Here is a 27,890-nt window from a genome sequence, read left to right on the forward strand (position 1 = left end):
TGAATATCAAGAAATATTTTATTGTACATGTAATCAAAGTTTAAAAAACAGACAAGAAGGAGCAAGGGACAGACTTATCTAGCATCTCTTAACTATGCAGGGTACAGAAATACAACTAGTAAAGAATCTGCACATATTAGTACCCTTTGCTCCCCTTCCCTGCCCCAGTGGAGGTTATACAAGCGAGACTAGTAATGCTTCAAATCAAGCCTTCTCAGTAATTGCACACTTGACTGACATAGTTGATGTTCAGTTTCACGACAGAGTATGTGCCTTCAAAATAGTTGTTTATAAACCAAATCGCTATCTCTTCAGTGGTTTGTAAGCATTACTCATTCAACACCAGGAGTATACTTAAATGACGAATGATTTAGCAGCCATAATTGTCTTGTTATATCTGAACCGACACTATCTTTAAGTATATCAATTATAGAAAATAGATTCCTTAGGTTTAATAATATGTAGTAGAGAATATATTATCGAGTGGCAAAACCGTAATGTAAAGAAGCAGAGGAAGTATTCACAGGGAAGGGGCGGGAGCTGCATGCTCAGCAGGGGGCATGTTGACTAACCAGAACTAAAAAAGCTGAAGCTCAGGAGTGCCGACTGCAAGGGAGTTACACCTCAGTATCATTGGTGTAAGTTTCAGAACGTCTGGTTTGAAAAATATGCTATTCACCCCACATCTACATCAATCTCCCAGCTTAACTCGTTACCCTAGATCCTCCTTACCTACCACAGTATGACCTTAAACAGTTCTAGCAATGTAACTCATGATCTCCCTTACATGCTGTGAGGAAGAAGGCTTCCATTCTCTTCCAGAGCCAGACAACAAGTAGTCTGTAAGTGAACGCAGAGCATTATCAGGGCTTATTCACCCCTTTAACCACTTGGTTCCCCTCCTAATTTACAAGGTCTTCAGAGCAGAATGCTGAAACTTTTTTTCCAGTACAAGCTCATCTTCTCTCAATAGCTTAGAAATAAGCCTTCACAAAACCTCTAAACTATATAGCATGTATCAAGGGATGAATCACATCAGCGTGACAAGTGCTAAATCCCAAACTGAAGGCAAGACAAGTTTTCCCCCCAAAAAGAGGGGTTATTCTTCAGTGGCCCAACAAGCCTAGCAAATTAAAAGACTCTTTGCAAAACTTCCAGAAAAGGCCCATGGACAGGCAGACAAAGCCAGATCCAAAATAACAGCAACTAACATTTTCTGGATTCTAATGCCCTTTGGAGACTATCAGCTTTTTGGCTTAAAACGTGAGTGAATCATTATGTATTAACGATACCATGATCTTCATCTATTCATCTGTTTCAGCCTAGAGCATGGTCCAATGCAGATTATTAGTGTCAAGTTACACACCTATGACTTGAATTCACTAACACTCATAGCACCACTTGATTGTTGCTGTAAATAAAGACAGTCTAGCCTCTAAGTCCTTTGCCAGAAAGAGACTATTACCTTTGAGAGTTGTGCAACACCAGCTATTCTGGCCCAGCTGACCTACCCACATTTTTTATCCTCACACATATGCATCGGTTTTCAGAAAAATCTTAACAGCTTCAAGCTTAAACTCTGTGACATATTACCTTAGCTTTCCGAGTTTCAAAGTAAGTTCTCCTTACAGTGTTCAAATATAGGAGAATCACACAACTGACAGTCCAATTTATTGACAATCTCACTAGCTATGTCTTGTACGTGCCAACTGCACAGTCATAAAAGCCTCCCTGTTCTTCTCCATACTTCTCAGCTTTGAAACAGGAAAGGATCAATATAGATATCTCATCTCAGGATTAGCAGACCTAGGTGCAGGGAAAAAAGCAGCTGATCTGTACCTCAGTAATTATTGCTCAGTATTTATCTATTTAAGCAACATCAAGGCAGTATTTGAATTTATGCTGCACTTCAGCAGATGCAGATTCCCTACCATTTAAGAAACATCAGCCTTTCCACAGCAAACAGGTCTCTAAAATTTAGCTGGCCATTTTTTCTTAGCCATTACATTTAACAAGGCAGATCTGCTTAGCTTCCCATTCTAACAGCATTACAGAGTTGTCAAAGTATATGGCTCATATCTACAGCCTCTCTTTAGAGTAGCTGGGCTGCACATCTTTGTAAGAACAACAGAAGTTTATTAGCTATGCTAAAACACTACTTAAAGACCCTAGAATTGTTCAAAGACTCACCAGCTACCTAAACAGTTGTCCCACAAAAGCGATTCCACTAATAACTGGACTTGAAGACAAACACTACAAGAAAGCCAGTAAAGGAAATCTTGTGTGATCAAAGGTCCCCTTACTATCTCATCTGAAAGAAGCTACCTGCTGCTCTGAAGTATCTCCTCCTTCCACAGGAATAACCAACGTATCTTTTGGAGGCAGTTTAGACAGTGACTGCTGAAAAGTATTTCTACAGAACTGCTTTTAAGGAAGAGAGAATAAGTTATTTCACTATTTGCACAAATTGAATTTACTACACTCATTTTACTCTGGTAACGTTTTAGCTACAAGGTATCTGTACAAGATATATCAGCAGAGATAGCACATTGTTAACACTACATATGTAAACCGAGGTCCTTTCATCAAGGTGTCATATTGCAGGTAAGCCATTTTACGTTAGTCCAAGAGCCTGCGGAACTGCACTTCCGCACCAAGGAGAGTCCTGGTGAGCCCAACAGAAAAGCCGTGCTCTACAAAGGTGACTGTCCATCCTGGAACAGCAGCAGGAGAAGAATCAAGCAACCAGTGTTTGCGGTAATATTCTTACGAAGGATCCCATTCATTTGGTGCATATTGCTGTACATAAGGTGCATAAACCTGTCACGTATGAGATCAGCGTGAAGAGAAGCCAGTTGCAAGGCTGCAACCAACTACTGGCGTCATGTCCCAGATCTGGAAGAAAATATTGTGGAGAATTATATAGCATTATTATAAGACCTAAAAGGTATTTCTGCAAGAGGACAGAAGCAAACATGAAGAGCTTCCTGGGCACAAGATAACAAATCCTGTTTAAACTATACTTGAGGAAGATGTCATAAAGAGTTATACCAGCCTTACAACCCAAAAGCCAAACTTAGGGCTTTTAGCATTTCTGTATTTTAGAAAATGCTATGCAGTTTGTTATAAACATGCTTACAGAAAAGCAGGGACAGACTGGAACAGTCTCAGTTCTGGCAAGCAAGGCAGATGTACAGCTTAAGTACAGCAAGATTCTACATCAGTCTGATTTCCACATCACAGGGCTTTTAGTGGCAATGCTCCAAGAACCAGAAAGCTCAGTGTGAAGGAAGCCTGCACATTTCATCATGTCTGTGTCCTTAAGGCCACTGGCATATACTCCTTCTGCTGATGCCTGCTTTGTTTGTCCAGAGGACACCAACAGTAACTAGTCCTGACATCTAGACCCCATGCAGTGGAGTTACAGTTCATTTCCTCATTCAGCTGCAGGAAGACAGTCTGCAACAAATACGATTCCTGCTGCCCACAACAAGTTAGCTTTGTAGCAATAGTTGTCAGAAAGAAAAAAGTACAAAAAAGCATTAGCTCTCCATTAAATATCTCAAATGCAGGAAAGAGGCACTTGAATACCTTCACAATCCGGTCACTCCCACAGGTCACCATTAGCCCTCTGGAGATGTCCATGGACATGTGTGAAATGTTGTGTTTTCCTTCATGAAAGGTTGCCAAGGAAGTGCGGCTGCACAAGAACAATTCAATTGAAAGGCAGCCATCAGATGAAGCTTGATGGCATCATTATAGCAGCACAAAATAAACTTACAAGAAAACTAAATTGCTCAGTACCAATAAATCAGTCCTGAGAACTGCAGTGCCACATAAAAGTGGACAGAATTAAATCAGCAAGTCACGCTAACCCATTGCTTGTGCAGTTATACTGTCACATTTCTTGGCCTTCTGCAGGCTGACTGTTAATAAAACTAGAGCAGAAGTGGGAAATTGCATTAGTAAATAATTCTACTCTTGGGTTATAAACTCAAACTCAGCCACATTTTTTCCTGCTCATTACAGTGAGTCAACTAGGGCACAGCACCTCCCTTTAAAAAAAAAAAAACGCAAACCCCAAACAAACCAAAAATCCCACCAACAAAAACAAACCACAAAACATATAAAAAACACCACCAACCATCTCAAAAATTCGCATCCAATTACTTTGGTCCTTGAACATCCCAGTGTCCAAGGGGGTGAAAAGACAGTGAACAGTGAAGTGCTGTTCACATCAAGATAAAAAGGGGGTTCCTTCATTGCTAAGAAGAGTTTAAAGAGACAGCAAATTATGTTTAACCCAATTTCCTTGCATGAGGAAAATAATATTGGGCTGTGAATACTCCTGTAGAAACAATTTTCAGTAAGTGTACATGAATTAATACATATACATCCTGGCAGTTGTGACGCATTGTCAGGCATCCATTCAGCAATTTTAAGTGCAATCGATAGCCTTTTCCTAAACAGAAATATTGAGAAAAGTATGTTTCAACTCTAGATCTGGGCTCGTGGGAAAGAAGAAATAAAGTGGATAAAAAAGTTGTAATCCACTTATGATCCAAATCAGCTTGCAAAGCCAGCTGAGGGATCTCTCTCATTGCAGTGCTTTGAGTGCCCAAGGAAAGGGTAGCCTATTATCAGAGTCAGCTTGGCATGTTTGTGTAGCATTGTGCGTGGATGTGGAGCAAGCACAAGTGTTTCTGCACCTCAGCAGTGTTACTTGAATTTATTACTCCTTAATACTCACTCTTCATCCTTGATTGACTCAAAACAGGAATCACAGACACGGACCTGGAACTCAAATCCCATGATTGGGTAACTTGACCGTTTGGTACTGCACTTGCCGCACACTGCTTGCCCACATTTTCTGCAATGATGCTTCATGGAGAAAACAAAAAAAACCAAACAAGAAAATCACTATATTGTGCCACTTGAGCACCTTAACCAGTGTTCACTGAACAACGGCAACAAAGCTTCTGTTTTGCAACCTCATAGGAAGCAACCTGTTAGGAAGAGAATTCTGTTACTTCAACCAAGGACCAAGGACTCTGGAGTTCTGAATAGTCAACTTGGCTATTAATGGGTTTACCTCCATATTCTCCCTGCCCATCCTCTTCTCCTTGCAAGCTCCTTCTGGGAGCAGGGGAAAAAAAGAGGGCCGAACAAGCAACCAAGGAAATAACAGTCTAAAAAAGCCAGAAACAGATGAGTGTCTCGGTGCCTCTGTCCAGTCCCTCCAAAAAGCAAGCTGTCACATTCTAGCCCAGTGAGAGCAGGGCTATCACCGTTTCACTGAACTGAGAACCCTACAATATGCTATGCTGCAATTTGCTCAGTTACAGGACACTGTGTGCCACTTCACACAGCACTTAAGGATTAGCTGTCCACAGCTCCAGTGCATAGAAATATTCAGAGAAATCCAACAGAGCACTCCCAGCACAGCCTGCTTTGCCCCTATGATAGAAGTTTGATGCAACACTTTCTGTAGAATTTGGAAATTTCTTAGCACTGACTGGAAGCTGTGACCTCTCAATAAACCCTCACTTCAAAGCAGCAAAAATACCAACAGTTTAAAAGATCTAACAGCTTTAGTGGTTTCTGTTTGCATTTTGCTTAAGTGTTGAAGCACAGCTAAGCACTCAAACCAGCAATCTCACCTGTCTCAACCCTAATGTCTTTGTGTCCCACATCTGCTTTATATTCCAGAAGAAAGGTTGCTCACACTTCTGACAGGAATCGCTTTCTAGCCATTGAGGAGCCTACAAAAGAGCAAGAGATGTAAGCAATCAGAATTATTTCTCCTCATGCAACAGCCAAGGAAGTTGGTTTTACCAACCCAAAGTAAAGTTTTACTTGGAACAATGCCCTGTCTCAGCTCTGGACATTACAATAGATCGCCGAGTGTACAGTACATAGGAAGTTTAGTACAAAAAACCCCCAAACCCAGGACTACAGTTATTTATTACCTACATGCCTCCTACACCTTTTAAGCCCACAGAAGTATGTTACGTTACTGCCTTAATAAGAAAACTAATTCAAACATCTAAGTTATTAAACTGGCTGCAGGCATTCAAAGATTGCTGCTCTGGTTGCCTAGGTGATTTTTAAGAGCTAGTGTAATCCAAATTGTAGAAGCTATGAGGCAGTCATCCCATCTAAGGGGGGGGTGTGTGTGTGTGTGTCCAGAAGTAAATATCTTTTCTGCTTCCCTAGGATTGCAGTTTGAAATAATTAAGAACTCATCTGCATTTTCCATCCTGCCCACATCTTCATTAAGCAACTCTTCTCCCACCCACGTATTTTTCCTGCCATAAATGGACTAGGCCAAGTGAAAACAGTTAGAACCTTCACACATTTCAACACTCATATACACTTTAACTGAGCATCCCTGTAGGGGATAGAAAGAAAGGCACAATGCTTTTAGTACATAGACTTGTATAAAGCTGTATAGAACATACATGTTCTAATTCATCTGATGGGGGAGTCTCCCTGAAACTGGACAGGAGGAAAGCTGGAACAACAAAGAAACTTTTTTCCTCAATTCACTTATATCCATAGCTTATAGTAATAAAACAATCATCTCACCATGAGTATTTATTAATACCAGATGTCCAGTTCCTACATCTTCATGTAGCATTTCTGAGAAGACAATCCCCTTTCTGGCTCCCTCTAACAGAAAAACGGGGTATCTTCCTATTATTCTCATCTTAATTTCAGCACTAGATAGGAGATAAAAACCTGCCAACACTACCAATGCTATTACCCACACACAGCTGGATCTGCCCAACATCAACAGTACAGCTGTCAGTAGAGTCGCTATTCCTTCTAATCAAAAAAGTCCGTCTTCTAATCTTACATACATATTTAAAGATACCCCATAACACAACTTGCTAGCTAATGCTTCAGAGGCACTATGTTCATCATTCTTCAAACATTTAGTTTCTTTGCTTTTGGATTGGGCTTGATCATGTTTTTCCAACGAGCTCTGAGACATCATGGCTGTTCTAAATTAACCATATTATTTTAATTGTGTTAAAACTGTCTACTATTTAGAAGATCCCTTAATTATTGCATGCAGATCAAGAAGAGAAATGGCTACATCTTGTTTTCCCAATTGTATTATAAGCCAATTCCTTGCAACTACGAAGTTTCATAATATCACAGAAGTTTTGAGGAGACCATGATGCTGAAAACATCAGGAGCATCACATACAGCACTCTGTATGCTTAAGGTGACAGCTCAACACATGTCAGAAAACAGTTCTTAATCCTGACACTTGCATTTAACAAAAAGCAACAGGGCAAGGAAGACTGAGCCTTAAATACCGCTTTATGGGGGCAACCAAAACTCCTATAACTATGGTTTAACCAAAGACAGTAGTAACATACATCTTCTCAGCTCCTATCATGGATATGAACTGATGCAGAAAGAATCTACCTGGCAGGCTCAGTCGCTGTGTACTGAGGTCTTAAAAAAAAAAAACAAAAAGAAAAAAAAAAAGTGTTACCTGGGGACTGAATCTCTACATTCTGAACTGCACCTCAAAAACAGCATCTCACTACTTTACTTGCTTCAATACAAGTTGAGAACTTATCCCAAGACTGTTGAAGCACAGTCCATTGGTTTCTTTACGGCAAAAGTTTGCCTGCTTTAAAGTGTCCAGCAGCAAGGTCTGTAGCCATTCCAGCGAGCGCGTCTCACTGAGATAAGATTCTAAGCACTCCCAAGTCTGTCCTGCACTTCCCCTGACCTGGGAATCCACCTACTACAATGCAGTATGGACAGCCACTAGAACAGAGCAGGTTTTGATAATATCAGCCTTAAAGTTTCAGGCAACATGAGGACAACTGACTAAGCAAAGCCACATCAGCCTCTGAAAGGGGGGATGGAATAGAAGTCTTTGACCTAGGACACGATCTTACCTCTTCTCGACTGATATCCATGTTCCAAACAGCAATTCCCCCATCAGCTGAACAAGATACCAGCTGCCGTGTCAGTTGGATGTAACAGATAGCCTGCACCTTATCACTGCAGACAAAATAGACATTATTTACCCACAGGTATCTAAATTAAGCTTAATTTCCCAGCAAACGCCAATTTATCCTTGCAAAGCTACCTAGGAAAGCCAAAACTGATTTCCAAACACTTTGCTAAGACTAGTAAGTAGAGCTATGAAAATGAATGAACAGGTACTGTCACCTAAGCAGTACCCTAGCATCAGGATGTTGCTTAGAACAGTTCTTACAGGCTTGACCAGAATACCAGAGGTATAGTTCCACGTTAGTATTTATTGGCAGTAAGCATTGACAGTGAGCTGAGTGTCAACTGGCTCAGCATGCGCGCCAATACTTGTCTGTGTTGGCAAGGGGAGCCAGTTATCAAAACAGAGACAACTGGAAAAATAGAGAGAAATAATTTGTTTCAATATACAGCTAGGAAGCAGACGGAACTTCCATTTTTTCTAACAAATTACAATAAGTGAGTCTATAGCTGCAAAGCAAAGCATGCATACACCGATAATACAAATTAATCCTAAATAAAATAATAGAAAAACAAAAGTCTACCCTAAGCAACTAAACAAAGGATCTCAACATTACTAGATTGCTTTGCAACATCTAAGCTGAATTAAAAAAGCCATTCTGCTTCTCAGAGGAACTTACTTTCCCATTCAGTATGAAGTTTGATGCTAAGTGTGATGTCTGAAGAGAAACTAACACTGTTACAAGTCTTCACCAGGACACACGATGCAGCAGTAAAAGCAGTATAAAGTCCTCCAGTCATTGACTTCAGTTACTTTTTTGTAACAAGTATTCTATTATTACTTCTTTAGCCATAAAACTAAATCCTCAAGATTTAACAAGAGTTCTAGGGCTAAGGCTATCAGTTGATCAAAGATGGATGAAGGCATCTATGAAATTAGACAAGAGGAGAATGCACTATACAAATACATTTTTAAACATAAACAAGATCTCTACTACCACTGCATTTCTAAGTAGAATATATCTTGAGTGGTGAATGTGAACTGCCTGTCAGACTGAATAAAGGCCCTGGATTTAAAAATGGCAGCTAGTGTTGTGTCTCCGTAAAAATAAAGAGTTGATTAAATACAGGCAACTACCTACCTAATCCACAGAACAGTGGAGATGTGACATACAGGGAAGTCAAGAGACCTCCCTGTAATTTGGCCAATCAGTTTATCACCTCGCTGATCAAGACAGAGAACACGAACATACTAAAGCTTATTCTACATGGGCACACAAACATGCTTGTATGTCAAGTTTCTAGCCCCACACTCACAGGCAACTCAGTGAAGGATATGCAATACAGAAGCATGTAACTTCTACATAAAGTCCAAGTAAGACGAGTTAGGATTTTTACACACCTCTTTCTATAACCTACTTCTATGTTATGTTGTTATTACCCATGTTTAGAAGTATCAAACATGAGCAAAAAAAAAAAAGGACTTATCAGTAATGCTTTCCTAGTACTGATTATCCTTCTTCCACCTCAAAGGCCTCAGAGTTCTGCAAAAAGTTATCTTCCCTGTTATTCACAGATTCAAATATCTTGCCATGCTACTTAGTCCTCCTCGGACTCTGTGTTCATTACAGAACATGTAGGAAAAATAAGACACCATTACGTACTGATGTCCCTGGAGAAGCAGTGTTCGTCCCTTCCTTCCACCAATATCCCACATGATAATGCTGTGATCAGAGGCACCTGAGAAGAGCAGTCGTTGAACAGGATCCCACCACAGGGAAGTAATACTTCCTAGGAAAGAACATTCTGCAGTTAGACCTAAGGGAGCCACTCCCCAACACAATGATGCTCTTCTGGGTCACTAAAGTGAAACCTGAGGTATGCCCTTACTACAGTAACAGATATTGAAAGCCTTAAGGCAAAGGACAGCATGCAACAGCAAGATACAGTCCTGCTAGAGAGGCAAAGAGCATTTGACAACAGAACAAAACACCCCCAAGATGAAAGTTAGATGCAAAGCATAAGCCAGAAAGTTTGATTACCAGCTTGCTGCCCCTTGTAAACTGGTAGTTTGTTTTAAGAGTCAGCAGGCTGCTCTGCGAGCTTCGGAAGATGAAAAGTATTAAAACTTGCCAAGCAGAGACTAATATCTACAATACAGTAAGGTGCTTGGTCAGTGGTTGCAGGACAGCATGCAGTGTTCACAGGTAAACCAACTCCCTTACATGACCATTTACAACCTTAAAATAGTTGGAATAAGAAACAAAGTGACAGTTTCATTGCTATTAGCAAATCTGGCCACTACATACTAAATTACAAAATGAGATTTCAGAAGGCCCAACCTGGCTGTGCACCTCATTAGTCTGACATAAAAAGAAATTAGTCATCTGACAGCAGCAGTCTTATACTAAGCCCATATGCATGATAATGTAGACAGGATACTAAATAAGTAAATTTGTCACTCATGCCACCTATAGTTTTGAAGTTGCAGGGATGTTTTATTCCTTTACAGACATCCTTCCCGTTAAAGCATCATTCCATTGCTCAGTTGTCATCAAAAGCCTTGTTATTCTGAAAGCAAGATGAATGGTAATTACAGCCTAAATTAGTCCTCTCCAGCTCTCTGGAGCACGAGATTTTTCTTGCCTCCTTTAGGGCTACACTGTTTTCAGACTGACCCATTTGGGAATAGTTGTCTCAGAGAACAGTGAGCATCTGTGCCATAAAAGGCAGTTTGAGTATTAACTCAGCCTACACACAGTAGGCTGTTAAACATGGAGAATTCTGGAAACTGGCTTGTTGAAGGGCAAGCTCTAAAACCATTCAAACTGCAAAGCAAACACTGCTTGCTTATGAAGTCACAGTAAGGCAAGAGCTAGAAAGGAAACAAGATGAAGTCAGACTTCTGAAGTCTGGCAAAGAGCACACAGAGAAGAACTAGATGTTATTTAAATTTAGTTACCAGGCCTTGAGAATATTACACAAATACTGTGGAGGAAAAAAGGTTACACATAATCTGTTTTGCTTTTAAAAAAAAGCCAAAAAGCAAACAAGATGAAATAGCTACTATTACACCAATTGAAGAAAAACCTGTTTCTGCCCCTCAAATGTAATCATCTTTTGTACTAGATCAATTCTTGTTTTGAGGATCACAGTTCCCTTAGTGAACTGATATATAAGCCAAAGTTGTCTGCTATGCAGACAGCACTGCTGAAGTTAGTACCTGGACACCCACCACAACTTAATAGAGAGAATACACGCTCTATGTAGTGGCACATCAAGACATACTGCTTTCAGACTAACAACAGTATCTATCAAGGAGTTGCACTTGAACACAGACTAGGAAAAGGAGTCCCTAGGGCCAAGAAAATTATTTTGCTCTTAACTGAAACAATATGAAATTCTGCTTGAAAGCAGAAGAGGCATTTATCATTTGAAAATCTCAACCAGCTTCCCACATTCAAAACCTGCTTTGTCATTTTACAGTCATCTGTAAATCAGGAGTCTACCCAGCTTTAACAAAGTCTACTCTATACTTACAGCTATTAAACAAGGCAGCCTTTTCCAGTGGGGCTGAGACTCATGACCCAGTAATTTACCCCTACCCAAATACTAACTAGTCAGCTGATGTGAAAGTTGCCAGTACCACATGGGAAGAGGCATTAAGTCTTGTTTATTTCTCTCAGTATATTATTAAATTACACATTCTCCTCTGATTTGCATTCTTGCCTTACTCATTACAGCAGAGAGTGGCTCCATATCATGTCACAGACTATTTGGTTCTTTGTTCGACGTAAGGATTTCAACTATACTACACAGCGTGAGACATTTGTCTTTGGCTAGACAGTTTTGATTCTAAAAGGCTCTCTAGATTTCTTGCTTATAGCTTAGTTTCAGCTAAACATAGGAAACTGAACTAATGTCTCATAAAGACTGATCAGAACAGTGAAGTCCACATTGGAAAGAATTAAGTGTTTTTTTAGAATCCAGACTGGGGGCTGCTAAAGCTGCTTTAGGGATTATTATAGTACTACAAGGCCTCCAGACCAAAAAAAATATAATATATTCTTGTCCTTTCTTTTCAATGTTAAGGAAACAAAAGTTTTTAAAGGTGGCCATCTAGTGGATAACTTGTGTTAATTGAATGCGTATGTTTACCTTGTATTTTTACTATAGATGAAAAATATTGTCAGTATTTATAAGGTTAAGATTTCCCCTCAGCAAGTATGTGTCTGTTCTTTAAGAGACAGTCATATGTACAGCTTTGAACAGGTTTTGATAACTACTGCCCTGCACTAGTAGTTTATCCAGTATCTATCCTTAAGGGGTAGATCCTCAACTGAACGTCTCATTGCAATTTACAAAGAGGTACTGTAGTACAGGTCAAGTGGAATTAAGATGAAGAATTACTTACCTTCATGTCCTTTGAGTGTTGTGATAACTGAGCATGTATTCTGCTCAAGCTTCAAGAGAGTGATCTGTCCAGAATAATCACCAACAAAGGCATGCCGAGTTTCATGATCATATCTGAACACCAGTCAAGGAGAAGCCTCATTTGCTCATAAGAGTATTTTATGGGACTGAAACAGACAGCACAGCTGTTAGCAATATACTAAATAAACTGGAATGGAACATTTTAATAGGCCAGACAAATACTTATGTAACTACTTCTAAAGGGGTTGGAGACCATAATTAAACGTTTTTCATTCCTCTCTTCTCCCCACACTTCCCTACATGTGCAGGTAACACAGTATGGAAAATAAATATGAAAAGTTTTAGAAAGCCACTGGAGAAGCCAGGAGATAACACATCCCCTAGTTTAAGGCAAGCCAAGTAGATTTAGACCATCTCTAGCAGAAATTTACAGAATACTCTCATGATCTTCTACAAGAGATGCCAGAATTCCTCAGGCTACTTCTTGCAGTGCAGAGCTACCGTTAGGAGCACCTCACTGGACATTGGGTGGCATTCAGCCCTACCTAGTATGTCCTCCTATAAACTTAGTTTTCTAGCATGTTATACTAGTCGATGCTGCCAGAATAGGAAAACTAAGACACAAGGACGTTAACCCACCACAGCTAGTTTACCTTACAGTGGAAGTACACTCCCAACATTGTAGCTACTGAGAAGGTGAGACCATCTAGTTTCTGTTCTCTGCACTTTCAAATTTACTGATGTGGGTCCTTAAACACAGTATTGAAGACTGAACTGTATTTCAGAAAGGGTTCTGTCGTTTAACACTGACATACAAGCCACACCACATCCTAACATGGGATCTACTAACAAGGTGCCATGTTTGGCAAAAGTATTATACATCGTAACCATGTTCTGATACTCAGTTTTTGTCACTGTAACTACTGTCTCCAGAAACTAAAGCACAGCAAACTGGATGGAACTAGACCATTTGCTGCCTTTGGAAGACCTTTGCTATTCAGGATGTAAACAAGAGCTACAAAAACCCTATACAGTTGACACCAAATAACCCAAGAGTTGTGTATAAACTTACCTGTCCTCCTGGAGCCACACAAACACACAAGCAGCAGCCAGCAAAGCAGCCTACTCTGTGCAACAGAAAAGACTAACTTTAAAAAGTCAGTGTACCAAAGAGCCCACCACCACAAGTGAAAAAGCAGAGGTTTTGTCATCTGATGACATTCTGAAATCTCTTAAGCCTTCAGAATAGAGATAAACATTTCACTTTCAACAAATCCACTAAGTCCCTGAACATGTGATCCTTTCTACATCTTGGAAATTCAGGCTAGCTTTATCCCCACTAATCCAGTAGAGAAAAGGCACTCTGATGTGTTTTTTAGAAGCTTACACAGAGGATCATTAACAACTAACTCCTAAGGAACCTCCTGACAGGGAGACCAAGCACCTAGTACACACACCAGAAAGTTAATTCTTCCAAACACAAGTCCAAAGGCAGGATCAATTACAGTGCATTTTAAAATATCATGCTGTTCATTGGAAATTTATCTTGACAGAAAAGATTATATTCTTTTTTCCATTTTCATAATAAACTGTTCTGTTATTTGCAATAGCGTTAGCTATAGAACCCACTGCATTCAAATAGTGAGGCTCAGAGGCACCAGACTGTTCTGTGAGGTAGTCTCCTGAAACACACACACCCCCCAGTATTAACGCAGTTCTGTGCTGCATGCAGCCGAGGTGAGCTGTACATGAAATATTTTCTGGGACACCATCACCCTGAACACTAAAACAAGGACAGCAAAAAAAGAGTGTAAGTACAACAATACTAATCTGTCAGCTCTTCAGTCAGCAAGGCAGTGTCTGCAAAAATAGGAGACCTCAGAAGGCTACACACGCTGCCAACAACCAAGCAGTTTGCTTTCCTCCTGGTTTCTTAGTACTGCACAGGTATATAGCGATTCTTAGAGAGGTATTTTTTTCAAGAGACGCAGCTGACCTCTTTCACCTTTTGAATTACGCCACTTCTACAACATTACTGCCATTAATCCTCATACACCAACCAGTACTTCCAATTACTGTCTAGCCACACCTAAATTGTCACCATTAAAAAGTGCCAAAAAACAGTTTTAGAATTTAAAGTATTAACTCAGGCTCAGAAGTTTTGATATATGAACTACATTTTAAGCTACTGGATTTGTAAGTTTTTTACAAAGGGTAAAGAATGCCCGGAAGTACTCACAGCTGAATAGACAACCAGAGTTCTTAAGCTACAAATGCTGCAATTAAAAGCAATGTGCAGGAAAGCAAATTGCACAGACAAATTACTACTAGTAATGAATAAAGGTACAGTGTACCCTGTAGCTTAAAGATACAAAAGGTTAACATGAGTAAAGGCAGAAAAATTAAAGCAATCCAAAGGGGGTTTATGATGTTTTATGCATTTGAGTCCTTCTAGAGCACACTGGTATCTGTTGAACAAAGTGACTTGCCTAGGAAGTTTACAGGCCAGGATGTAGGTACAGTTATTAGTCACTTCCACAAGATCCCACAGACAAACATCTCAACATTTGGAACTAATACACACTGCAATTTCTGTAATTCAAGGTCACAACATCCCCTGACAGAAATAATGGTATTAAATATCTAATCAGAATAAAGGTTTGCAGACTTGCAAGAGATTTCACTATTAAAGGAGGGAACAAATGGAGCTAAAGGAACAAAGTACTCCTTTGGTTTCAGGGCAGCAATCATTTTTCAAAAGGATACTGTAGACACGAAGCCCAAGAGGTGAAGTAATGTCTCCCCAGCATACTCCCACTCCTGGTGCACATCCAGCTGATACACTTGTCATGGCCAGTGCTGATAACCCACTCTGATGCCAGGCAGAAAGTAATAGCAGACACTCGATTCTGATGGGCTGTGGGAAGAAAAAGTTTCTGGCTAGTTTTTCCTAAAAATCAAAGTGATGTGTTCGCATGTTCTAATTCAGAGAGACATAGGTTGAAGATGGTACCTAAGCAGTGCCCTAGGGAGATGTTCTTACCATCATACTATACTCGCCTCTAGGCTGAATTAAAAGGCTGGCATTGTTCTGTGTAGTATTTGCCTTCTGAATAGCTTAAGTGAACTGATCATGTCAGTCCGCTAATTTAACCCTTTATCCCAGAGAAAGAAGTTGAGTTCAGCCCAGATACTGGTGATGCCGTGGTTAAGGGGCAGACAAATCCTCAGCTTTCTCTAGTTAGGCCAGTACTTCTGGGAAGTAATGTAATGCATCTAAAAACCTTAACTTTCATCTTTAAGTGCCTCTTTTCCTGATGCCTGGGGAGCTATCCTCAGATGCATGCTTTTAAGCACCTGACAGTGTATCTAGTCCATGCCATTTAAACTGCTACCTATGACAGCAACCAAATCCCACAGAGATTTGTTTAGGATGCTGCCACTAAGCAAAAAATTACATAAGCATTAGAAAGAAGTCCCCCCTTTCCCCCAAGATGCAAGTATTTCCCTGGACTGAGTTGTCAAGTCATCTTCCTTAGGATAAAGGCAGGGCTTGCTGCTTTAGGAACAAGGTCTTTTTCTCCTACGTAAGAACATTGCTTCTATCAGTGTCAGGGAGTCACAAGACAAACCGCACTTTGTTTCACTACATAATCTGCAGTCTTCATGAGCCTCCTTCAGGCCTTTTACATTAATATTCCAATTTCAACCAGCAATCAAGTTTTGTATTTCTTTTAAGGATGTGCAGACAAATGCTGAAATTAGCATCTCCATAGATATTAGAACAATGCCTATTCCCCATGTACCAAAAAAATAAGACCTTTTCCATCCCTATTGCTCTCCTAAGTTGACAGAGAAGGCAAGGACTGTTATCTTCAGCTAGAAGTAACCAAGCCCAGTGATTACAGAAGGTAAGGATGGAAACTGCAAATACCAAAATGTAGAAAGCTCTTACCCTCACGCAGTATAACTACTCCACTTGAAGAGCAAAATCTGAACCACTAGTTCTGGCTCATTACACTCACAGGCTAATGATGTACTGAACTTAATGATAATGACTGCAACTCAGATGACTGAGGATTACTCAGTAACTGAACATTTATCTTAAGGCAGTTATTCCTAACTAAGTGACAGCTAGAAGGTCAGTCAGATTTAAAGCATATTTGGACTTGATTAGTCTGTGACAGTGTCCAGTTTCCCAAGCATTTTAGATGCCTCCCCTTCACACAAATGTTAGTGTAGTCACTGGTCAACAGTTTACCTGGATAGGTCTTCACAAAGTTCATCTTATTAAAGTCCTCTGAAATATGAAACTCCTAAAAGCAAAGCAGAATCATTAGAAAAGATACCACACTGACATAAGCAATATTGATACAAAAAAAAAGAGAGCAGTAACCTCACAGAACAAAATTTGCTTAGCAGCAACATATCTCATGAAAAACTAGCATTTTCAGAGACTGAAGTGTAGCACACTGACACACCAACTGTAAATTAAGGTTAATAGTGAACTACATTTTCAACAGGGAGCATTCTTTCAGAAAAGAGTTTGCTGAATGGAGATTATAGGAAGAGGTAAGGTCTCGCTGTCCCCAGCAGGAATAAGTAACACTGTATCTCGCAGTTAAATTCAGTATCTGAGATTTCATAATAGACAGATTTAAGCGAGAGTATTCTCTATTTGATCCATTAGGCTTAGTGAAATTTTAAAAGTCTTATCTTACAATTTCAAGTAGTTATCACTAGAAACATTATTCTATGTAGTACTGCATACACTATACACAGGAGTTATCAGTAGAATCACTATTTATGACACTGATGCAGTACCCCAGCTCAGTTATAGGTCAGTTATTATTTTGACCTTATTTTCATAAAGAAAGGAAACCATTAAAGCATCTGGGAGAATCACAAGATTCCCCTCCTTTGCCAAGAAAAGAGGGGAAGAATACAGACCCCTTTCTGTTCTGCCATATATATCTGCTCTCTTGCTGTAATTGCTCACCCTCTCCCAGAGTACAGAGAGACAGAAGGAAGACTTCCCAGAAGGAAAAGAAACCAACCCTGCCTCTTGTAATTTTAGAGCTAGCGTTGAAATTTCCACATCATAAAAAGATCTACATCAAGAAAATCCAGAGACACTTGCATGGCAAGACACAGGCTGATCCATACTTCTGGCCAGATGCAAGCCAGCTGCAGCTCACAACCCGTTAGTGCACCACCACAGCACTCTGCCCAGCTTAATGTACTCAAAATTATTCCTTGACAAAGTGTCATTGTTTGGGTCCACTGCTACACTAATGGCGCAGTGACTTCTTGAGGTTAGCTGGCTCCCACCTGGCCAGAAGAACCCTTGTTTATTTGCAGTCCTCCCATGTACATCTCAGATGAACTGCCAAGAAGTTCAGCCATTTAGTAGTAGCTGCATTCCAAAAAGGGAAAGAAAAATTATCAGCTGCCAGCAACACCTGGTGCTCATGGAAAATCTAGACAATTCTAATCTACATTCTGAAGAAAAGTCACAGCAACTTACCATGATAGCTCCATTATCCTGGCCTACAAATATTCGTCTGCTGTCATGATGATAAGCCATAGCTGAACATGGTGCTGTCAAAAAAAGCAAGTGCATTAGAGTTACTGGAATACAGGTATCAGGATACACAGAACTTTTGTTAAAACCAATTCTTTCATACAGGAAAAAAGCTGTTTAAGTAGCTTGATAGAAATTAGTCTGCAGAGATAATGTCCCTTGGTAAGACAGTTAAATTCCCATATGTGAACTGAAGAAAGGTACACTACTACAGTAACTCAGATATACTACTAGGCACCATATGCAAACACCATTTCCTGCCACAAGGTGCAACTTGGTAAGAGGAATTCCACACAGGATGAAAGCCTAACCAGCAGCAACAGCATGTGCAGATGGTTACACGGAAGAACTTGAGTTCACTAAAATTATCTCAAATAGAGTCCCGAGTTGTATACCAGAACAATATTCCAATTCTTTACATTTGAGGACTGTATCATTAGAGAGTAAAGCGCTAGACAGAAATAAGTAATTGCATGCCAACTTCATATGGAATCATGTTTCAATATCTGCAGCTTTAAGGAGACTCATGTTTTTGAGATTACATACAATTTATTTCAGCAGAAAACCTCTAAAGACCTACTTCACTTTTTGAAATTAAGAGCTAAAATAAACGTGAAAAACAACAACAAAATTACAATAGTGTCCTAATGAAAATTTTGCAAAAAAAATTCACTGAAGAGTGGCCCCACTAAACTTGCAAATTACAAGGATGAAGATACAGTGTTCTAAACCTCCTTCTCCAAGACCATCAGAAAATGTGGCCTTGAAGGTGGTTTTAGAAATTTAAACCCAGACAGGACAGTCTGGAATATTACAGTGGTCATATTACATCAGGACAAGTCCATCCCTTGGAACTACCTAAAGGCACACTTGATTTCGTATAAACCTTTATAGAGCAGTCTAAATAGTCTATTCAGAAAATTGATAAATTGAGCAAGTGTTGTAATTTAGACCAACTACTGAAGAAAAAAAAAAAAAAAGATTACAGTTGGCATTTCTGATCTAGATCCTAGGCTACTCAGCCTGCAGCTGAAAAGACACAGAACATCAAGGAGTCCAATTCTTTGATCTTCATTTAACATTTGTATGTAAGTTTCTGCAGAAATTGACATTCCAAAGACTATCTTTTGTTTGTGTGATGGTTTGTTTTGTCATTGTATTACCTCTTTTTGTACATGGCATGTGTCTAGGTTAAAGAAGTTACAGCAAAGCACCCAGGCCGAGTGGTGTTTCAAAATCAAAAAAAGCACACTGACACTCAAGATCTACCCAATACTGAAGCTGCTACTCAGTATTGTTTTCTTAATAATATAAATGTAGGGGGAAAAATGCACACCTTAGAAAGCTGAGAATATTCTTCTGTCTTAATTTTCAGCTTGTGGTTTGAAAAACTAACTTTTTTGGCAGGCAAGTTATTTGCCAGCATTTGAGGCACCTACAGCTGCAGATCCACACAGTGATTTACCTGGTGAAGGATCTGGTTCTGACAGAACACTGCCTTAGACCTTATGCACTGTGCAATTAAAGTCTGAGCTAAAGTTGCTGCAAAATTGCCAAATTCAAGATCATCGAGTGAATCCAGCACTTGAGGAAATGGGAAGGAGTCAGCCCCACACAGAGCACAGGTACAAAACTCATGCTGTGCTTGGACATCACTTACCATCTCCAGCACTGTACTTACATGACATGGTGTGATAGATGCTGGGCCAGTATTGTCCGCTGTCTCTCTTCAGCCATACTCGTATTGTTCTGTGTTGTGGGAAGAGTGATGAGAAGACAGTTGTAAGCACACCATCAGAACCAGTTCATTACTTATATACCAGCTCCAATCCTCTCAGCTTTTGTGCTACTCAAACGTAATAGAGAAACAACATAATAAAAATAGTAGTACTCCAACGCTACTAACATAACAAGAATAATGGTACTAAGAGTAGCTACCCTTTGATTCTGAACAGTTTTCTTCAAATCTATTTATACAAGTTCCATTAAACATGAAATGGAAATACTATTTCAGCTCACCTCAGACATTGCTACATATTGCATCCCTTTAATTCTTTCTCCTTGGTTCTGGCTGATTTAAGTCGAATTCAAGTTGCAGGAACTTTCCAGCTGTGTCAGAGGAAGCCACAGCTTGCTTTATAGTAGATTAAGTTTAAAAAAAGAATTCCAAATCACTCCTTATGGAAGCCTGAACTCCTGAATTTTTACAGCTCCTCTGCGCAACTCATCCTTCAGCAAGCCAGATGCTGAATATTAGTAACAGAAGCACTTCATTCTCCAGACCAGCATATTACTGACATCTCCATCCCCAAATATTGATGTATGGATCCATGGAGAACCTCATATCTAGTTCAGCACTATTCCCTCTAATCCACACTTCTACTCCCTCATGTACAAACACAAAGGACAATCAATGTTAGTAGTACTGTTGCTTTGCACTGCTCCTCTGGCCTAAATACCAACAGAATTGATTAGCCCGTCAAATGGAAATGGAAAGAAGCTGACAAGACTACCTGGACTGCATTCTAAGGCTCTTTATAAAATTGTTTTTAGTTTGCAACCTTCCAAATCAAGCGTTGGAAGGAAAGGAAAAATGGTCTTGAGAACATTTAGCATTGTAACACTCCCATGACTGTCAAATCCTGGGAGGAGGGATGTAAGAGAATCAGCAAGGGAGTGGAAAGTTATCGTCAGTTAAAAACATTCCTACAATAGGCATACTTGAAGGGAATCTACATCAAGAAGTTAAGAGAACACATAGACACAGTAGGTAGCGTTAAGGTTATTTTAAGCCTACTTGAAACTTCCTCTCCAAACCATTGTTTGACTTCTTGTCACTGTTTAAATCCAACTTCCTCCTTCCTTAAATGGAAACCTAAATGATCTGTAAATCCATGTACCTGGCAACACTGTCAAGAGATTTCATTGAGATGAGTTGTTCTATTTAAAAAAAAAAAAAAAAAACCAACAAAACCAAACACACCTCAATGCATCTGATATTTAGCATTTTTTAGAAAAAAACTAGGGGATAGATTTGCTAAACATCATACAAAATTGCCAGTAAGAGTTCAATAAAAAGAGTACAGGAGGGGACTAGTATCTTGCATCAGAACTAGAACTCTGCAGGTTGAAGAAATATAGGTAGCATTTTCATTTTGTAATCCATTTAAGGGCTTTTCTTTAAAGGACCACACAAAGATGACAACACCCACCCTTAATGTACTCCTTTCCTTTTCTAAAACTTGACATCAATATAGCTGAGTACACACTGCCTCAAAACGATGATTTTCAGGTTTTGAATCAAACCACTCTTCCACCAGTTCCGTGACAAATGCACATTACTCCAGTCCATTAAACAGGTTGCATTAAGACTGTCTCTTAAAAGCTATCACTTCCTCTTTACAAGAATTGACACCCTGCCTCACCGTCAAAAAGTTAACACTTTCAGAAGAGCAGTTATTTCTTGGTAACATGAGAAAATGAAAAAAAGCCACAATGCTGTGAAGTCATTTTCATGATGCAAAAGCATGGGTTAGCACCTATGCATTTTTAGCAGCTGTTTAATCTGCTTTTTAAAACTGCTCCATCATACTCAAACTGTTCTAAACGTCTCAGACGGTAGCTTCTACCTTTACAAATCTCTTTCACTTCTAACCAAAATCATGGAATTATATATATATATATATATGTATTTATATGAAGAATAGGAGTTGCCATAGTGATTGAGATGCATTGCTGATTTTCCCAAAGTAGACATTGTTTCCCCTCAGTATTCTGGTCAACTATACTGAATTAGGAATTCATATAAGGAAGCAAGGATTTGCTTTTTCTAAGCAAATTATTTCCTGGAAGTATGATTTCTACACTGATCATCAACAATACAGTCCCTCAATAAAGTTGAGCGTCTAGGCAAACAGCTGCAAGAGTTAGCAAAATTAACTTCTGAAAGCTTCTTATTTTGGTTTAAGCAAGATTTAGACTTTGCTAGCCTCACGCTGCCAAAGATAAGCTGTGAGACAGCTTTTTATCTAATTATACAAAGCTCTGAGCAAAATTTGAAAAGAGACGTTTCATAGTAGTCAGCAAATAACCTGTGCCAAAATACCACTTCTACTTTTCTCTCCTGTAAACCTGTTGTTGTACTGTATCTACTTTTGTTAGGACCAAATAATTTATGGAATACCGTTTCTAGCTTAAAGGACTAGAGAAGTCCTCCACTAATGCCACTTCCACAGTCTCCTACCATGAAAATGTTTTATTACGTAAACCACCGTATCAATCCTAGAGTTTTCCACATTCTTCTCAAAACTTGGTCTTTACTTAATGAAGAAGCCTGTGCTCAGTACCTAAGTGCTAGGTACCACTCATCTTTCCTCAAGCATTCCCTATTAAGGGCCTAGAAAGATACAGGTTTGTTTGACAGCAGTCTCAGTAAGGATGTAAAAATGTTGAAACTCATTAAGGAGCACCCAGAGCTAGACACATCCACTTTCAATCACTGTAGACTCAGACATCTGAGAGTAGCAAGAGGAATTTAAACAAGATTAAAGAAGACCTCCAAACTTCCCTAACTGAGTATTTTCAGCTGGAAAGCATACATATTTATAGAAGAGTAATTTGAAAGGGGTTTTTTGGCTGTTTTCTTGTTTTTTGGGGTTTGGTTTTTTTAAAATACAATATAAAGAAACAATGCATACAAAAGTAATCTTTAAGCAATACTGAGTGTGGCCTTACCAATTACTAAGGATTTCCCTTGTTCTCAGTTGCTGTTTCTTTCACAGAGTTAAGCACCGAACAGTGCTGGAGAAAAAATTTGGGGTTTGAGAGCAGAGAAAAATCCTTCAGCATTCCAACAGTATTTGTGCTCATACCACATAAACTGCCCTCTAAAAGCCAAATGCTCGCATGGCAGGGAGAAAGAACTGATGAAATACCAACAGGCAAATCCAAATGTGTTACAATACAAGCACTGCTGCAAGTACTACATGGCTACACCAGCCTGTTCCAAGAACTGCATCTTCCCAACACCTTCAAACCACAAACAATTGCTTTCCTATCTGAAATCAGTCACTAACTTGTTTTCCTAGCAAGAGCAGAAGACTGGATTTTTCTGGTAGTCAAAATAAAGCAGAAGTATTCAGATTGCTATTGACAGTGTTCCCAAAACAGCATTAGGAATCTGGTTTTTAATTACAGTGTGATACAAGTTCAAGGACATCACTTGCAGTTGATGCTTTTTATCAAATTTAGCCTCACTAAAACATTAATTTTGACCAATATTTAAAGTTCCATAACCAAAAAAACCCCTAATACCACAACTGTTCTGTGATCAGCAGCAGCAGTTCCAACACAGTAGCAGCTGCTGATGGTTACAGAACAGCAGCATTCAGATGTGCTAGTGACTCTACAGATCCTGTTAGCCTGTGGTAAATACTGTACTTTAACCTTGCATTTACGGTCTTGTACACTAGCTTATTATCCCTCAGCATTCCCAGCTGCAGCTGGCAAACACTTCTCTTGCTTTAGTTATTTGTCTGCTGACAACAAAGATAATAAGGCTATGTCCAGAGATTTTACTGTATCACAGACCTGTCCAGCCCACACTGGCCTATCTCAGCTCTGAGAAAACACGAGCAAGCCTCAAGCAGACTGATCCAACTCACAGCTGGTACCTGAGCTAGCTGCCCAGGCTGAGAGAGACACTGCAACAATTCCAAACATTGTCTTGGAGCCAGGGTCAGGCAAGAGGCTCATAAGGACACTGAGTTAATCATCCTTTCTAGGTAAATTCTGAGAAAGCTTCACAGATGGAAATTATCCTGTGAAAAAGTCTGATTGGGAAAATTAACTACTGCACTCCTGCGGGTATTCTTGCTGCCTATTTTGGCTTCAAAACTTTAAATAAAAAAGAGCTAGATTTTTATTTGCATTCACGTATTTGCTATGTCATCTTTTGTACCCTCAAGGAAAAAAGTTACCATTACTTCTCATTGTAGAAAACATAATTTAAACCAGAAAGAACTACAACCCCTCTAAGAGAAGGATAATCTACAACATTTCTGCAGAACGTTTGTGCACCAATGTTTTCCTCACCCAACTTGTAAACACATGCCTCTGACTGGTTTTTATGAAACACTTGACAGCCTTAGCTGTATTAAGACATAATCAAAAATACTTCAGCCCTACTCTTTTGGTGTGCATAACAGCTCTTTCACTTCTTGAACTCTGTACTTTGCTTGCTGCTAGCAGCATAATCAGTTACGCAGTATTAACACCTACACGCCGTTTTTAGTGAACAAACAGGACCGCAGTAAGTTTGATAACACATTAAACTGGAGGTGAAGGATACATAAGTAGGCTCTGATGTGCTGTAGGAGGTATCCCAGATTAGAGACAATACAGCACACCAGTTTCTGAAAGTTTCAGGATCTAAATAAACGCTCATAGTAAGATCGGCACCACAAATTTAGCCTTGAGTCCAAAGCTTCTCTTAGAAATTTACACACACCAAAGGTAGGCAACAGCTTTGGCTCTCCTTGCACAGGTCTGTATCTGGTATCAAAATCTGCAGAGATGAAGATGCTGCTGCATCCTTGGCTCTTACCAACAAGAATGCAGACTGCTACCTTCAGCATTAGATCTTTAAGCTTAAAGGCTGGCGTCGTCTGCTATAGGCAAGCCTCTGCCATGAAAGTCTGTTCAGGTTTAACTCGGATATGAACTTGTAAAAATTGCTTCTCCCTCTTCTGTCCTTCAGGAAGCGCACCAAAACAAACTAAACACAAACATATTAACACTTAGCCCACACTGGCACCCAAAACACCAACTTCATCCTGTACAGGACTAAGATACCAGAACCACCACACATAAAAGTGGAATAAAAAGGAAGCTGCTCAGTCTCCTCCAAAACCTGTTACCCAACACGTACTACAGAAAATCATTTCCACAGGAAGAGAAGAGACAACCAAGTCTGTCTTGCAATCAAAGCCAGAAAACATACCTAACACATCCAAGCGTCACCACTTGCTGCAAGCTAGGTACAATTGCTGCCATGGGTCAACAAGGAGTAGTATGTACTACTGCTTCAAAGGGTCAACATTCAAATCCTGCTGCTTTTACATAGGCATTACTACAGCGAAGGAAGCTGTTAACCTCTTTACCAGGGAGAAAATTGCATTTTAACTCTAAAGAAGCCATACTAAGTGGCAAAACGAAGCTCTGAAGAGGCAGGTGCTGTTCTGTGAAGTCACAGAACTGTTTCCCTCTGTTGCCCACCTTCCAGTGCACACATTGCACAGTATGATATCATGCAGTCTAAGAGCATGAAAATATTTAATACATCGATATCTAATTGTATAGTTTGAGAAGCACATATACCTTTTATCCTCTGATCCCGCTAACACTCTGCTGAATGCTTCCAGCACCCAGAACTCCAGCATTCTGGAAACTTGGGAAAGATATCTGTCACATTCTATAGAAGCTGATGGATAATCCTAACACTAATATTAATGCACTTAAGAGCACCTCTTAGATGGCCTGTTACAATAAGCACCCAATCTGATGGCTGAAAAAAATATTTTTGAGGAAGAGGAGTCTGACTCAAAGTACTTCAGAAAAATATTTTCAAATAGCCTTTAAACAACACAGGGAAATCTTTGCCTTTATAGTTACCCCAAATTTACAGCATTTGTACTTCAGGCATTTAGAAATCAGTGATTAGTTTTTACTCCAGTTCCAATAATTGATAGCTCACCTAAGACTTAAGTGTGCTAATCTTTGGGGGTGGCGGAGTGGGGAGGTGGAATCTGATTAGCCATTTTAAAGTAGTACATAATTAAGTCTTCCCCTTCCAAATTCAACTACTTCTGCCTGATCTCTAAAGAGTTCAACTGGCACTTGAAAACAATTCTTGGAATGCCAATGAAAAATACATTCTTACCACCTCTCCAGTGGAAGTAAAGATAAGACTAGCACTTCCTGAATTCTCAGAAGTGCTGGTAATCAGCACCAGTAAGTGCAGCTATGGCTTCACATTTTTTACTAACAGATTTATGTTGCCACGTCACCGAGAAGTATGACAAGTTTGTCAGTGTTTCTACCTGGTCTGCATAACAGCACCATGACATGTCCTATACAAATTTTGTCACTTTAAATGCCAGCTAATGAAAAACTAACACTATCTGGTAAACTTCACTTAAACCAGGACAAGTTTACATCCTTTGCACTTAATCTGTCCCCCTCCCAAATCCTGAATGCCTTGGCTAAGACTATGCTTATGAAATTAGCATGTGGCATTGCTAGCTGGTCTGTTTGCTCTTTTTGACCTAAAAATAAACACCAGAAAACCTTGTTTACCCGTTCAGGTAACACCATAGCTCTACTTATTTTCAGCACTCATACTCCCACAAGGTCAGGCTTTTCAGATAAGATTTAATGCAAAAATGAACGCAAATTCAGTTTTAAAAGTTATACATTATAACAGTAAAATTATCCCTCCACCAAGCTACATCTCAAAGAAGGCACTTTCGTACTTTAACATGCTTCTTTCAAACACTGCCACAGTTCTGGACAGGAGCTCTTAAGAAGCATCTCCTACCCCTCTTCATATTTAAAAGTCACTTTCCACATAGCACAGGGGAAATCCCAGCTCTCACCACTCCATTGTAGAGCCCTCACCTCTCTCCTAGCCAGCAACCCTCTGTGCTACTTGCTTCCTTATTTTCACTTCTGTTTCGTCTGAGTAACTGCTTAATGACATTACCAGCTTTTGTGACAGATGTTTCACATGCTGTGTGCACCAGTGCCAAGGATCAGGATTAGACTCTGAAGACATTTTCCCTTCCAGACAGAAACCACTGTCCTCAGCAGCTCATCACCACCTCTCCCCTCAGATCTGCCAACTCACTCCCTGAGCTGTTTCAGCCAGAACGAAACAGGCTGAAGACCTTCAAACTGAGCCATCAGGATGGGCTTGTTTTGACTGAAGCAGCTCGGGGAGCCTCAACCCTCCTGACAGACCGGGGAGCAGCAACGTACCTACAAGTGATTCACCCAGCTGAAGACTGAGTAAAACGTATTCCTACGTTTTTCGTTCTGCTCATAACCGTTGTAGAACCCTTTCACACACACAAGTTGTACTTTTCCAGCTAGTTCGGAGGGGCCGGGACGCAGGCACGAAGCACAGCAGCTTTTTCCCACCAGGAGCGGAACGCTGCCGGCCCCCATAGCCGCCAGTCGGCCAATGCCGTTTCCCTCCCTCGAACTGCAGCTTCAGTCATTTCCTTATGGCTCCAGGCTAAGAGTCGCGGCTGCGTGCCGCCGGGCAAAGTTACAGGCTAAAAAGCGATTTCCCCCCCGCACCCCACCCCAGTGCCCCGCTTCCCCGGCTCAGCCAGCTCCCGCCGGCCGCCACCTTCCGCGGGGGCCGCGCCGCCGCTGCGCCTCGCTCGGGGGCTGCGGGGCCGGGGGGCTCAGCCCCAGCCCCGCACGGAGCGGAGACCTCCGAGGGAGAGGAGGGGGACCCGCCCCGCCGCCGAGGGGCCGGCCCTGCCCACCCGCTCCCGCCGCCCCGGCCTAGCCCCTCGCCGAGCGGGCCCTGAGGGGCCTCACCGCCCCGCGAGGCGCCTCGGCGGGCCGGGCCGGGCCGCGGCCGCCGCTTACCTGTCCTCGCTGGCCGTGATGACCCCGTCCTCCTTGGGGATGAGGAGCGCGGCGCTCACCACGTCCTGGTGCCCCTCGACCTTGCTGAGGAGGACGGGCCGGCTGCTCTGCGGCCGCGAGTGGATCTCGGCCGCCATGTTGCCGCGGGACCGGCCCGGCGCCCATCAGCTGACGGCGCGGGGAAAGCCCGGCGGCCGCCGTAACGCTGCGTGTAGCGGCGCCGCCCCGC

General features: G+C 40.7%; 1 protein-coding gene across 1 annotated transcript; it reads right to left on the bottom strand.

Annotated features, from left to right (window-relative positions):
* On the bottom strand, positions 1–27,890 carry WDFY1 (WD repeat and FYVE domain containing 1). Its single transcript, XM_055817104.1, has 12 exons — positions 27,662–27,890; positions 19,683–19,750; positions 17,945–18,018; positions 16,679–16,733; positions 15,184–15,334; positions 12,398–12,510; positions 9,648–9,774; positions 7,926–8,031; positions 5,661–5,762; positions 4,751–4,881; positions 3,592–3,700; positions 1–2,895 (listed from the first exon to the last, which is right to left on the bottom strand). Exons 1-12 carry the CDS (start codon positions 27,796–27,798, stop codon positions 2,836–2,838), a joined length of 1,233 nt encoding a protein of 410 aa, XP_055673079.1. The 5' UTR covers positions 27,799–27,890; the 3' UTR covers positions 1–2,835.

This window comes from Falco peregrinus, chromosome 12 (genome assembly GCF_023634155.1).
Source record: "Falco peregrinus isolate bFalPer1 chromosome 12, bFalPer1.pri, whole genome shotgun sequence".
In the NCBI taxonomy this organism is placed as follows: Eukaryota; Metazoa; Chordata; class Aves; order Falconiformes; family Falconidae; genus Falco; species Falco peregrinus.

Bases quoted from the DNA above. Each gene is read 5' to 3' on its own strand.
- WDFY1 (XM_055817104.1), bottom strand. From the start codon at position 27,798: ATGGCGGCCGAGATCCACTCGCGGCCGCAGAGCAGCCGGCCCGTCCTC. The intron at 9,775-12,397 runs GTAAGTAATTCT...GTTCTTTCCTAG, and splicing joins AACACTCAAAGGACATGAAG to GAAGTATTACTTCCCTGTGG. The intron at 2,896-3,591 runs GTATTCAAGTGC...ATTTTCTTCCAG, and splicing joins GGAGTGACCGGATTGTGAAG to ATCTGGGACATGACGCCAGT.